The sequence below is a fragment of the Photinus pyralis genome, unplaced genomic scaffold (assembly GCF_008802855.1).
Source record: "Photinus pyralis isolate 1611_PpyrPB1 unplaced genomic scaffold, Ppyr1.3 Ppyr1.4_LG6, whole genome shotgun sequence".
NCBI lineage: Eukaryota > Metazoa > Arthropoda > Insecta > Coleoptera > Lampyridae > Photinus > Photinus pyralis.
This window is the reverse complement of record NW_022170663.1, coordinates 1,062,718-1,076,781: the sequence shown is the minus strand read 5'-3', so window position 1 is coordinate 1,076,781 and position 14,064 is coordinate 1,062,718. Positions and strand designations below refer to the sequence as shown.

Sequence of the window (14,064 nt, the reverse complement as noted above, 5' to 3'; positions counted from 1 at the left end):
GGATAATGAGGAACCTGAAAATATAAATACAAATTCTTGTAGTGATCAAAATTGTAATACTGATACTAATGTAGAACAATGTAGATTTAGGAAAACGTTTGAGAAAATTACCTTCTAAGTTCAATGAGTTTGTGGTGTATTGAAATTGTTAGTTTTCTTTTTTTTATTTTATAAAAAGGGAGATGTTAGGTATATATTTAAGTATCGACAACACTGTTAAGAATCGTACGGTTGTATATTTGTAACTAAATAAAGCAGTCTGAACTCGTCTCTTGCTCGTTTAATACAACACATATGTTGAAGATATATTACTATGCTGCAGAAAGTTTTATATTGAGAATGTGGTAACTCTAAATAGTGTAAGTGTATGTGATGAAACTGTCAACGATAAACAGAAATGGCATGATCAAAGACGGTTTCGAGTTACTGGAAGCAGGTGCTATTCGTTATATACGTACAGAGGTGCCAATTGGACTGCCAAAGTAAAGAGCTTGTTTTTCCCAAAGCCATTTAGTAATAAATTTATTACTCATGGCATACAATTTGAGCCAATTGCACGGCAAATGTATGAAACAATCCAAAACATTAAAGTGGTGGAATGTGGACTCATTGTGTCGGACAATAATCCCTGGTTAGGATACTCTCCTGATGGAGTAATAATTGAAAACCATATTCCGGTTAAATTAATTGAAATTAAGTGTCCATGGCAAGGTCGTAATTTAAGTATTACTGAATTGTTGCCAACTTGTTCGTATCTGCAGAAATTGGACAATGGTAAATTTCAATTAAAGAGAAAACATCAATATTATGGACAAATTAATTTAGGAATGGCAATTTTAAATATTAGTGAAACAGACTTTATCATTTTTTCTAGCAAGGATAATTCAATGTATATTGAAACTATAAAGTTAGATTTAGATTTTTGTCGCCTTATGCTTCCAATTTTGAAATACAAATATTTTCACAATATTTTACATAAACTTTGTTCTTTGGTCGATTGATATCCTGTTTGGTTGAATTAAATTGTAGTTAATGTAAATTGAGTAAGAAAAATAAATTGGTATCACTTTGGTGATTTGTACAATACATAATGTGCATATCGAGGGGTAAACCGCTGACGGAAATTTGTACACTTACTTCCAGTTTTGTCAAATACTTCCTCGTTTCGTGCATACTTCCACATACTTCCGCTTACTTCCATCTACTTTCATCTACTTCCACTTACTTCCATCTACTTCCACATATTACTTACCCTTATTTCTACTACTTTTATCCACCCATTAAGCGTCCTTGAAATATGTGAATGCGAATTAGGTTTGTTACGTCAAAAATTAAAAAAAAAACAGTAATGGAACATTGTATAATACAAAAAAAATCAACGTTAAATGTACACATAACTGAAAAACTAATCAAACTTAAATTCAAATTAAAGAATAACTACGTGTTGCTTTTACTTCTTCATGCGCTTATATTTTGCTTCTATAGCAGTTAACTGAGTCCTGTCTAATTGAAATGGAGATGCTCCTATTAACTGTACGGGCCCGAAAAAAATATATCTACTGTCAACGTTGGCGATGTCTTCATTTTTAGGCCAGTCAAAACTATTAAGATCCCTTTTTAAAAATTTCATTTTATAAACACTGGAGTGAGCATTGGAATTTGGAATGGATTCTATGTCGCCAGTTGAAATAATTCTTCCTATGTACCACGCTTCATCATAATATACGGCATAATAATTTTCAGGCAGTATTGTGCAACACGAATTTTCACCGTATTGTTCATTTTCTTTATCTGAATCATAAACGTCTGTTTCTGGTGAGCTGCTATCAGGTGAACTTTCGCTGAGAATCCTTTTTTTGTTTCGACCCGTACTAGTAACTATTTTGTTTGCAGGTTTTTTGTTTGAGGATAATAGTATTTTTGATGTTTTGTCCAGTTTGGGTTTTCTCGGGGTTTTTTGGATGTGTGAAATCTCGAAAGGCGATCTGAACTAATTCTAACTTTACCTTTTTCAAGCAGCCAGCAAAATGTGGATTTTTTCAATTTTTCTCTTTTTCCTCCGGTTATAACTTCTACGTAAGGGGTAGAAGAACTTGATGATGCCGTTGATCTTTCTTCAGGAATTTCAACTTCCATATCAGCAGATATGTCGAAATCATCATTAACATTTTCATCGTTATTTATGTTGTCACTAAATACGGTATTTATTACGTTTTCGTGCACTAGACATAAAGAGTCTTCATTTTGGTTGACACTAGATATGGCTTCGTCCATTTTCGATTCTTCACTATATTGTTGCAATTCATCTTGAGTAAATTTTTCATCAACTTTTAGTGGTATGTTTAATTGGTTGTATGCTTTTCCAAAAACCTCAATTCCCAAGTTTTCCGCTGCCAATATTGAATCACTAAGAGCTTGATGAACAATTCGTTCGATATCGGTGTCAGAGAAATTCAGTGCTCGAACAAATTCAGAGTCATTACACTTTGAAAAGTTTGGTACTTTTGGTTGTCTTTTTTCGCGAGGAAATATTAATGTTCCATGCAAATCATTCATAAGATTATTAATCACTTTAATTCTGTCAAGTCGTTCCATTATGTTTTTTAAACTAAAATTGACAACGGTCGAAAAAGTCGAAGTCATTGAGCGAGTGGCACGGAAAATTTGCTCACAAACTTGGCTGCTGAATAGATGAGGAATAAACATATTGAAATCTAGATCGTGTTTGTGGAATAATCTAATTATTTTTATAATAGAATGAGCATTTTGCTCGATACAGAGGTAAGCATTAGACGTCAAAAAATTATCACTCAATTTAAGACTAGCTGTATTAAGAATCCATTGTCTCCAAATTCTTAGAAAAAATACACAGTACCACATACGATAAATTCTGACTTCAACTGTCAGCGCTTGGTCTAAGAATGAACTTGTAGCATACTGCATTATTCTTTAATATTGAACTGTGGCATCTGTTTCTTCTGAAGTTTCCTCTGATAACTTTTTTAAGAGATTTAAAACAGCCTCGCTACATATTTTTTCAGCTGATCTAAAATTCATTTTAACCTCATTATTTAAGTCGCTTTCGGCCAGAAAATGGTCATTTTTTGGGAATCGATGTATTAATAAAAATAAATGATCAGGATTTGCAGTATACCTGCCCATTATCAATGGTTTACCCGCCTTCAATATTCTTACTCGCAACTTGGTAGCGATATGAACCGTATCTTGTATATATGATTGAACAACATTTAAATCACTGTTCATTTGGTACCATTCCCATTGACTTATTTGTAGTTCAGGTGGCAGGGAAGATAAATAACGCATACTTTTTAAAAGGCGCGTGTCTCCGTCAGAGGAATACCCTAATACAATTATTCCGCGCTCGTCCAGTTGTCTCGTCATTGTATTCCATCTTGACGTTACATCTGTGTATCGAAACTTGTTATCTGTTCCATAGATTGCTAGGCAATAGGAGGGAGCTACTTCTGATAAAGACTGCGCCATGATGACATATGCGTATTCGGATTTTTTATTATTTTGAAAGTATCCTTCAATTGCCTGAGCGGACAACGCAACATATGATTCCATTTGTGGAAACCCGTCCTTGAGGGGCATAACAAAACCGATAACTTTGTTTGTTGTCGAATCGTATTCGATTTTTCCAGTAATACGAGTGGCGTCCTCACTAATCCACACATATTTAGGAAGTTTGCGATTTTCTAAAAATAATTTCAATCCGTCATAATCGAATTCGCCTTCTTGAATTTTGTTTTTATTTTGGTCCACATACCGATTCAAAGTTGATATTGCCGGAAGAGCATTTTTGAGGTTCGCTTCTAAAGTTTCGTATAGGAGTCTTCCTCCAATGTAGTAGAGGTATATTGCAAACTGCTTGATCACATCTGTATATCGATTCCTATTACTAGATTGCATCGAATTTTTAATCGCTACTTCCATTAGTGTTTTAAGAAGGGAATTTGTCCCTGTTTCATTTGTACTTTTTTCACATGTAGCATAATCAGTATTACTTTTGCATACGTTTTCATACTCGGCGATAAAAGCACAGCTTTTTGGATTTGTCTTTAGAATGTGTTCCACCCGAGCTTCGACCGCGTCTAGCAACTGATAATAAGATGTTATTAACGGCTGCGTAGAATCGTCCATTTTATTAGTATGTGTTATTGAAGTAATTCTTGTTTAATCAACAGTCTCGGATTTTGGAGTAGGATTGGTAAAAAAATCCATAATTGCGGTTTGTTTACGTTGCTGATAGCCAGGCGGTTCTTGGTGCGTTTTATTTGATCGACGTGAAGTGGTTGACGCGCGGGTTGATGTATTGGGCACTGAAACGTTTAGATGTTTTATAAAATGTTTATGAAAATTACTGTATATCCATTTACTTTGGTGAGTAGTTTTGGTGGATATTTTTGAGATTTTTGCGGTCGTATTACAATAACATTTTACAATGCACTCAAACTGTCCAGTAATTAAATTGCCTCTACAATTGATCTCAAAGTCATTAATTTTTTGTTTAAAATATAACCATTGTTCATCACTGCACTTGGTTTTAATCCATTCATGCAAAACTTTGGAGACACGCCTATTTTCTTCTGTGAGGTTGAGATCTTTGTTGTTAACATTTTGACCTCGATTTTGACTGTAGCTGTCGTTGTTTTGGCTCGAGTTTGAAGTTGAAGGGTAAGATTTTGAAATTGCTTTTTCGGTGTCATTTTGTCTATATTGACGATCATCTCGTGCTTTTTGCTTCACAAACTTGTTTTGCTTATCTTTAAAATAATCCCGTACTTTATACAGCAATTTTTTATGACCTGTCACTATTTCAAATAAAGTGGGTTTATTTGCAAAATGCCCAAGATAGTTTTTATATTCACTTTCAGGAATTATTTCTAACAATTTGTGTCGAGCAAAATCTTCGATTTCAGTTACATCTTTTTCTGATATATCTCTAATCGATTCACAGTTATCGAAGCCAGTAATGTTGAGTATATTTTTTAATGTAATAGGTAGCTTAAAGTTTAGATTTTTCTCAACTTCGTTAAAAACATCCTCCGCAATGTCCTCTATTTGATCCATGTCAAATTCAGTAGGTAGTGCAAATTGTTAACTACTCGGCACGGCTCGGCGTTTTTTTTAGCTGTATAAAAAAAAATTTGTATAATCCAAACTGTTGCTCGTTTTAATTGCGAAATAATAAATAAAATAAAATATTTAAAGGTATCTTTTTTTGTTTACCTATTTTTACTACGTTTTTTATCTTGCTTATGTATCTGTCCGGTTAAAATTTTGCAATCGATTTTAAACTTGTACTTTCCGACAGTTGAATGTTTGAAATTTATGAGTTGGAAAATTAAAATCGTTAATTTCATAATGGTTAGGTATGTAATATTGGGCCTATAAAAATATATTTCATTATATAGGATCTCGAATGTACAAAGAAACTACGACGAACGCAAGTTGATGTATTTTGTAAGGTGTAAATTGCGAGGTGAATTGCAAATTGCCGAATACGTAGTAGTAGCATTGTATTTAACAATGGTAGTAGTAACGCCGGACTCAAATATGACCGGATACGGTGTCATATAACCGCGACGATAACCGGTACTCCGAATTCTAGACACCGCTATCTAGGCAAAGTTATGATAAATAATTTTGAAATGCCGTAGATTGCCGCGTTTTATATTGTAAGTGACGTAGGAGTAGAAAGATGATTCGTGACTATGAAAATAACATTCTATATCGAGAAATGTCAACTTACCCACATTGATTTGTTTTATAAACGTTCTACAGAACGCGCTTAAAACTATATTGTATTTCACAGTGCACGACGTAAAGTATGAACGGTTTTACCGAGGGGTTTCTCACTTCTGAAAATTTGTACATGTATTGCGCAAATTGTAATGATTGCGCTTGATTTCCAACTGATTGCGCGATTTCCGATGATTGCGCTAGCTGTGGATGACTGCACGCTTAGAGCTGGCGATTTACATTGATTGCACGATCGTTGTGTGGATTGTGCATTGATTGCGCTACTTCATAATGCCCAAATGGTGTGTATTAAATATCCTTCCCTAATTATTTTAGATAATGGTCTATTTAGGTGTTTTCTAGATGTTTTTGTTTTAGTTAATTCTTTTGCAATACGTGGACTGAAGGACCATAAGATATATTTTTTTGTTGGTTAAATGATAATTTCCGCCCGAACCATACAAATACTTAAATAAACGTTGGGCACGTACCTGGCGTGGCTGAGTGGCTGATTTCGGTGAGCTGCTGTACCGGCTGATGGGGGCCCCCAAAGATTGTTTTGGTTTTTCACTTTTTAAATTCATAAAATGCACGTGAAACTAGTGCATGCTTGACTCTTGTTCGCACATAGTTACGTCTTCACTCGCCCTTCTCTATTCATTTTTAAAGTGTTTTCGCGAATCCGCCCGAGTGCCCGATTGTAGGTACTTGTATGATTTGAAAATTACGCGCCGAAACAACTGAGGTTTAAACACTAGAGAAAAAAATAACGAACCTGTGCATACGATTGTGTTCTATAGGTGTATTATAAATTCAGAAACAGTACACATTTTAAAATTAAAAACTGTGGCGTTTAGAAAGTCGATAACGCCATATGGAATTATGAGATCAATCAAAAGCGCATGTATTTATCATTAGTTTGAGATTTATTATTTACTACAAACTAAGTAATTATTAAAGGCAAACTAATGATAGAGAAATGCAAGAACTTTGTTTGATCTCAAACTGCCATGGCATCACTGATTTTCCTAAAAGCGCCGGTTTTCAATTATCCAATTTTTCTAGTTTCAAAACTCAAAAACTTAAAAGCTATGGCACGCATCGATTCGTCATTTTTAGCAAACACAACGAAGTTAAGGTAACGCTTATGTGCTCGATTTCCGTCGTGTGTCTGTCTGTCTGTTTCATCGAGATCTCGTCCCCTGGGCCACATAGACACTTTGGGTTTTCCCTAATTGATAGCTGATATGATCTATATTCGCCCGTTACTTATCATTTACAGTTGTGTAAAGCTGGTCCCAGACGATTCGTGCATTCGGCGAACGTTCGTAATTCGGGGTAGTTCGCGTAGCGTGTGGGAGACCAGTTTGTCTTGCTACGGCGAACGTTTTTCATTCGCCAAAGCTTTCCGCAGATTGTCGGTAAAAGTGTACGAATCAAAGGGATACAAAACGTGGTTCGTCAAGCTCCCACACGGTTCGTTAAGTACCCGTACTTTTAAACGACTTATTTTAACCGTTTTTTAACTCAGTTGGGTGATACCAGTGTCGGAGGTAAGTTGTATAGGGATTATTAACCACGAATAGAATGAGTTCTTGCTTTGTGTAGGTACGATTGTACGAATAGTAAATATCAAATTCAAGAGACATGGAATGGACCAATGAGGCAACGTTAGAGTTTCTGCAACTATACGAGCAGGAAGCGGTGTTACGGAATCCCAAAAACCCGGACCACAAAAACCGTAATAAAGTTGCCGATGCATGGAAGAAGATTGAAAACTCTTTTACTGGCAATTGCGCAGTTAATGAACTAAAAAAAAAGAAAGATTCTCTGATGGCAATATTTCGTCACTTACTAAATAAAGTTAAGGCCAGTATGAAATCGGGTGCTGGTACGGATGACATCTACAAACCTAACTGGTTTGCTTATGACATAATGGAAAGGTTTTTGAAAGTTATTTACTTCCCAAGAAACACATTAAACACAGAGGTATGTACATTTTAACTTTATTCGTACATTTGAAGGTGGTAAATAAAACAACGTAATTTAAATCAATTTAAAGATAAGCTAAAGAATTTGAAGTCAAAAAATAAAGCGAAAAATAAAGCTATTCTGAAATAACTCCCGATATACTAGATATGTAGATATTTGTAAATACATATAAAATTTAACAATAGGCGTCTTGCCATGGCAATTTCCCAGTAGTGGCAAAATATTCCGCAAAAGAATCTCTAATTTCTTTAGGCAAGCGTGATGACCTTCGCGGAATATTACGGAGCGGCAGTAAAGACGACATGTTACCATCTTCTTGTCGCCATGCTCCTGGAAAAACTTGCCCATTGTTCTCTCTATCAAATGTGCCAGGAGGCGCGTAATGGGATTTTGATGTTTTACTTTTTCGTAAAAAATTGTGTAGCAATATACAAGTCATAACAATGTTAGATGCCTTGTCGGGTTGAAGTAACATTGGTTTCCTAAAGACGCGGAATACTAATGCCAGTATACCGAAAGCGTTTTCTACTACACGGCGAGCACGTGATAAGCGATAATTGAAATGCCTTTCTTTACTACCTTTTTCATGAATCCCTGGATATGGTTTCATTAAGTGTTCGCTTAAACTGAAGGCATCATCAGCCACTATTACGTACGGTAAAGAAGATTGGTTTGCGCAAATGGGTTCAGGTAAGGGAAAATTCAATTCATTCGCTTCCATTTTCTTAAACAGGGTGGTGTTTCGAAATACGCCTCCATCGCTTATGCGCCCCTGGCAGCCAACGTCAGCATAGGTGAAACAATAATTGGCGTCCACCAAAGCCATCAAGACAATACTAAATGTGCCTTTATAATTAATAAACTCTGACCCACTGTTCGTTGGGGACACAAGCACGACATGCTTCCCGTCAATTGCTCCCAAGCAGTTCGGGAAATTCCACGTCGTGTAATACTCTTCCGATAATTTTTTCCATTCTTCAGTTGTCTGCGGCATCTAAAATCAATTGTATTGTTCATACATTATTTCATTACTAAATCAGTAATTAATAGCTAGTAATTGCGGAAGTATCACTAACTGTTTGGTATCACATTAAAATGTTTTCGACAGTAACTCTAATTTTACAACATTTTAACCATGGGCTTGGTTTTAGGCAGAAAACGATAATTCAGAGATGGTGGAAGACAATGAAGAACGAAGTCTCGGAAGTCCGAAACCTGTTTCACTTGGGACTAAGTCTAATAAAAGAAAGACGATGTCATTGGAAGCGGTGGAAGACCATTTAATAAAAGCGGCAAATGTAATGGAACGAGTATCTAATAAGCAAGGGAAGGACGATTGCTGTCTTTATGGTGAACTTCTTGCCACAAAACTGAGAGCCTTGGATGAGTGCAATAGAACCATTTTGATGAACCAGATAGACAATTTGGTATTCCAAATGACGATGAAGGTTAAACAAAATTTTAATAATGCAGCTTCTGCGCATTATCCAGTTTCTCAGTCTTATTTGGAATCATACCATGCCAACATTCAACCTCATCCAAGTAGCGTCTCTGTCCAAACACCTAATTTTTCACATATACAGCCAAATCCACCTACAGGCAATTACCTTCAAACCTTTAACACACGTCGACCATTTTCCTCATTGTCCACACATTCGCCACATTTTTCCCCTCAGCCATCCCCTTCAAGCTCTGCTTCTATTCAATCACAAAATTACTCCCCTCAACCATCTCCCCTTCCACCAATTTCTCTCTCCGTAAATGAGAGTGATTATACTTTAAGAGACAGCGAAATCGAGATGCAGAACAACAATTATCAAACTCAATAATTACGTTATATTCTGAATAAAAATGTTTTTGTAATAATATTAATTACCTAATTATTTACCTGTATTTCTTCTTTCGTAACTTCTATGATAGCTTGGCAGACTTCATGAACAATGTCCGATATCACTTGATTGGACATTTTAAATAAATATGACAAACTTACAAAGCTGTCCCCTGAGGCCAAAAATCTTAGTGTTACCGCTAATCTTTCATTGGGTGGAATAGATTTTCTCATCACTGTGTCTTTCTTGGTTATATAGGGCCCTATTTTGTTAAGTATGTGCTCGAAATCGACCGCAGACATTCTACAAAAGTTTTCAAATTTTCCGGACGGTTCATTTGTTAAGTCTTGCAGCATATTTGTTCCACTATAGCTGTAAATAGATAGTTACTAAATTACTGTAGAGGAGGCGAAGTAATCACTTCGCAAACGATTAACTAAAGAAAATATTACATACCTTCCGCGGCTTTTATTTAAAGACAACGCCCACCATCTTCTTTTTCTTCGGGACTTGTTTTTCATTTTCAAAATTAAGGCACTGCTTAAAACACATGAAGCCGCAGCGGCGGCAATAACCTCATCTTCGCTATCCATTCTTTAGAACTCAAACACACCTACTGCACTGGCGCGATATCATAAAGTTTGCTAAAATAGTTCGCCAAACTACCCGGAACCCCGAATATTCGTCGAATACGCGTACTGTGTGGGAACCTAAGCGAACACGCAGACGTTCGTGTATTCGCCGAATGCACGAATCGTCTGGGACCAGCTTTACGTGGAAACACTAACGAGTGGGTTTTGAAACATTTGCTTCGCTAAAAAAACCTAAATGGACTTTATCTCTAAAATAATTATGGAAACCGACAATCGGAAATTAAAAAATTGCTATTGAAATTCCTATTGTGCGTTGTTCAAATCACCACCCGGTATGTAAAAATCCGTAAATCGCTTTTTGGCGATTTATGTGTAAATTTCCAGGAATATTGAGGAATTGAGTGGGAAATTTGCATGAATATTTAAGGAAACAAGATAATTTTTTTTATTTATTATTTTTTTTATTTATTTGGCTTCTGATAGAGTTCAGATACCGTTTCTGAATTGCAGCTTTTTGGCTTCTACCAACTTGAAAAGGGCCGCTTCCCAACAAATCCACTGGTCCATAAAAGATAAATCGTTCTTCTACATTCTGTAAATCTTCTTTCCTTGGCCAAATATAATTATCATTCTTTAAATTTAGGAAGCGTATTTTATACAAAATGTTTCCTTCATTTTCTTCTCCTACTTTTTCTATAACTTTACCAATATACCATTGGTCCTTGCAGTCGTCATAAGGCACACAATAATAATTTCCTGCTCTTATGTTTATTTCTGTTTCCTGGAGCATTCCATCGATATCTTCTTCTGCTTGGTTTGCTAATTTAAAAGATCAGTAAAGATTTAATTCTTTTCCTTATGGTACTGATTTCAACCTACCTTTTTGTGCACTATCGTCGGTCCTTTCTTTTAAAGATGGCTTCACGCTTTCTGTCATACCTCGGCATCTAAGTAATCTATCCGTGGATAAATAACTTTTGTTGTCATAAAACAACCAGCCATAATGTACCTAGATTTTCTGACAATTTTGTCATTACCATTTATAGTCACTTTCAAATATGGTGTTTCTTTAACAAGAATATCGTGTTGTAGCTTTTCTGTATCATAATCCTTTATATCCAACGTCTTGAATTTTGATAGAATATTTAAGTCGTCATTAATTTCTTCAACATCTTCACTATGGATAATATCATCATTGTCTTCTACTTTCGCTTCACTAGTACTGTCATCACGTCTTTTATCCTTCGTATCATTTTTTTCTTGGCATTTGTTCAATATTATGGTGGTGACGGCTATTTCTATTTCATCATGTTCTAACAAAATATGTAAGTCTCTCGTGGCCATTATCGCATATCGGCATTATCGGCGTAACCCTTTCCCAAATAGGTATATGAGCTCCATCTCCCTTCAGGAAGCCATCTCCAACGACGCATTCAACCCCATTCGCCAACTGGAGTGTTCCGAGATCCAAGAGAGCTTAGTGCCAGTTCGGGGCTAACGCCCCCCGGTGAGTTACTTAATTAATTGGCGAGGATTGCGGTTAAGCAGTCGCGATATTTGTTTACATGACCCTTGAGCGCGGGAGACGACCAGTCAGACTGAATGCTGCCATGCCAACCCCTTATGCGTAGATTACAGAAGGACGTTTTTAATGAAAGGTGAGTTTACAGTAGATTTGTCGCATCTTAATAATGAGCTCTGACCAACAATTAGCTCCCATTTAAATAGCGATTTCCCTTGTTGTTATATAAAATACCCCTCATTACAATTCAGGCGTGGGGTCAGAACCCAAGCGCATTTTTGCATATGATAGCGACAGTCTACGTAAACTTTCACCTCTGCGTATTAATTTGTAGTATTTTGCAATATTAATTCCCACAATGGTATACCAGTGCACCTGTGAACTTAAAGATGTGTGACGTTCGGTCGCACTCTTTGGGTAAAAGTATACTAATTTCAATAGCCCGTGTCCCAACCCTCAAATGTGAGAACTGTATTAGCGGTCCTTTGAAATCTTACACCTTTTTCTATAATTATGTAAAAGATTAGCAACACATGTTGGTGACCCTAGGGGATGAAGTGAGCCCTTGACCACCCAGGGCATCAAGAATCCTAGCAGACCAAATTAAGTCATATACATAAAACTATTAATCTGTAAACAATAATCATCATTCAAGTTCGTGTAGCACGTAATGCAAATATTCACGGATGTCGTAGATTACCAAATGACTTCGCTGATTGCGCAGCGATTGCACAACGATTGCGCTTCGATTTCGCAGATTGCGCTTCGATTTCGCAGATTGCGCTTGGATTTCGCGGATTGCACAAGGATTTCGCGGATTGCGCTGATTGCACAACGCATAGTGTACACGTATTGCGCAAGTGAATAACCCCTCGGGTTTTACACTTTTAGGCACGTGTATGATAGTTGAGATTTCGGTAGGATTTATAACATCTATTTTTGGGGATGTATACAAAGATAGTAAAACGTTTGCAGCTTCTATGTCCGCACTAGTTGCTTTTTCTGGTTTGCAGATAGGATGTCTTGTACGATCTCTGCAGACTATTTTGTTTAACCTTTCAGATCTAACTTTTACTTTTGGAGGAGCAATTGATCCTCTCACTTTCAAAGCTGGCAAATTTTTCGTAGGGATTGCATTTCGTTTTAAACGCTTTCTTTTTGTTGGTACACCTAAAATGTACATCAATATACATAAGTTAAGTAGTAAGTCAGTAAAACCAGCGACTTTAATTAAAACTACATAATTTAACTACTGTTAACACCTTAGGCCAGTATGACACGACGCTAAATTTCCTGCAAAATTTCATATACATTTTTGTACAAAAGTTTTGCTATTTTTATTTACTAAAAAGATCGTTACGTCCTGTTTGCACTACAAAATTATTTTGTCATGAATTTCGTTTGTGAGTATGCGCAATTACCACAAGGAGGAGCGACATCTTCACAAATAGGTGTAAACAAGACTGTCATACCATTAAATATATGTATTAACAGAGGCCGTATTTACTATTTTACGTTTAAAATGAATAGTACAAATTTAATAATAACAGTGGTCAATTTTGCAATTATTTCGTTACTACTAAGAAAAAAATTAAAAGCTAGGAAAAGACAACGAAAAGTGTGGAGTAAAAAATGGTTAGAACAACGAAGAGGCAAAGGGGTATTAAATTTGTTAAATATGGAATTGTCAACAGAGGATGCAGTGATGTATAGAAATTTTTTACGCCTCAATAACACTCAGTTTGAGCATATATTATCTTTAGTGGAAAAAGACATATCCAAACAAAATACTATTATGCGAGAATGTGTTTCTGCACGAAATAGGTAAGCGAAGCAAAGATGACGGTATAATTGAAAATATACCTACTCTTAATTGTTGTAGACTGGAAGTTACACTTAGATTCTTGGCAACGGGTAATTCTTATCGAGATCTCATGTTTTCCACAAGAATTCATGAGAGTACCATATCCAGATTTGTTCCGGAAGTGTGCAGTTCAATTTATAAAAATCTTAAGGGTAATTATTTACAGGCAAGTTCATAATTAAATGTTGATATGTAAAACAGTACAATTTTGTAGACTCCAAAAACAGTTGAAGGCTGGACTACAATTGCAGAAGATTTTTACAAATTGTGGCACTTCCCCAATTGCCTAGGTGCGTTAGATGGTCGGCACATTCCATTTCGGGCACCTGCTTCTGATGGTTCTTATTATTTTAATTATAAAGGCTATAACAGCATTGTTCTACTTGGAATTTGTGATGCTAAGTATAAATTCACATATGTTAATGTAGGTATAAATGGCCGTGTTAGTGATGAAGGCGTATTCCAACAAACTGCACTGTTAAAAGCTATGGAAAATCC

General features: G+C 35.9%; 2 protein-coding genes across 2 annotated transcripts; both read right to left on the bottom strand.

Moving 5' to 3' along the window:
• Positions 1-1,353: 1,353 nt before the first annotated feature.
• LOC116175022 lies at positions 1,354-2,934 on the bottom strand. The gene has a single exon (XM_031493063.1). It carries the CDS (start codon positions 2,878-2,880, stop codon positions 1,879-1,881), a length of 1,002 nt encoding a protein of 333 aa, XP_031348923.1. The 5' UTR covers positions 2,881-2,934; the 3' UTR covers positions 1,354-1,878.
• Positions 2,935-7,933: 4,999 nt separating this feature from the next.
• Positions 7,934-10,180, bottom strand: LOC116173454 (protein ANTAGONIST OF LIKE HETEROCHROMATIN PROTEIN 1-like). The gene is made up of 3 exons (XM_031490942.1): positions 10,044-10,180; positions 9,647-9,959; positions 7,934-8,752 (listed from the first exon to the last, which is right to left on the bottom strand). The coding sequence occupies exons 1-3, from the start codon at positions 10,178-10,180 to the stop codon at positions 7,934-7,936; spliced, it is 1,269 nt and encodes a 422-aa protein (XP_031346802.1).
• Positions 10,181-14,064: the final 3,884 nt, after the last annotated feature.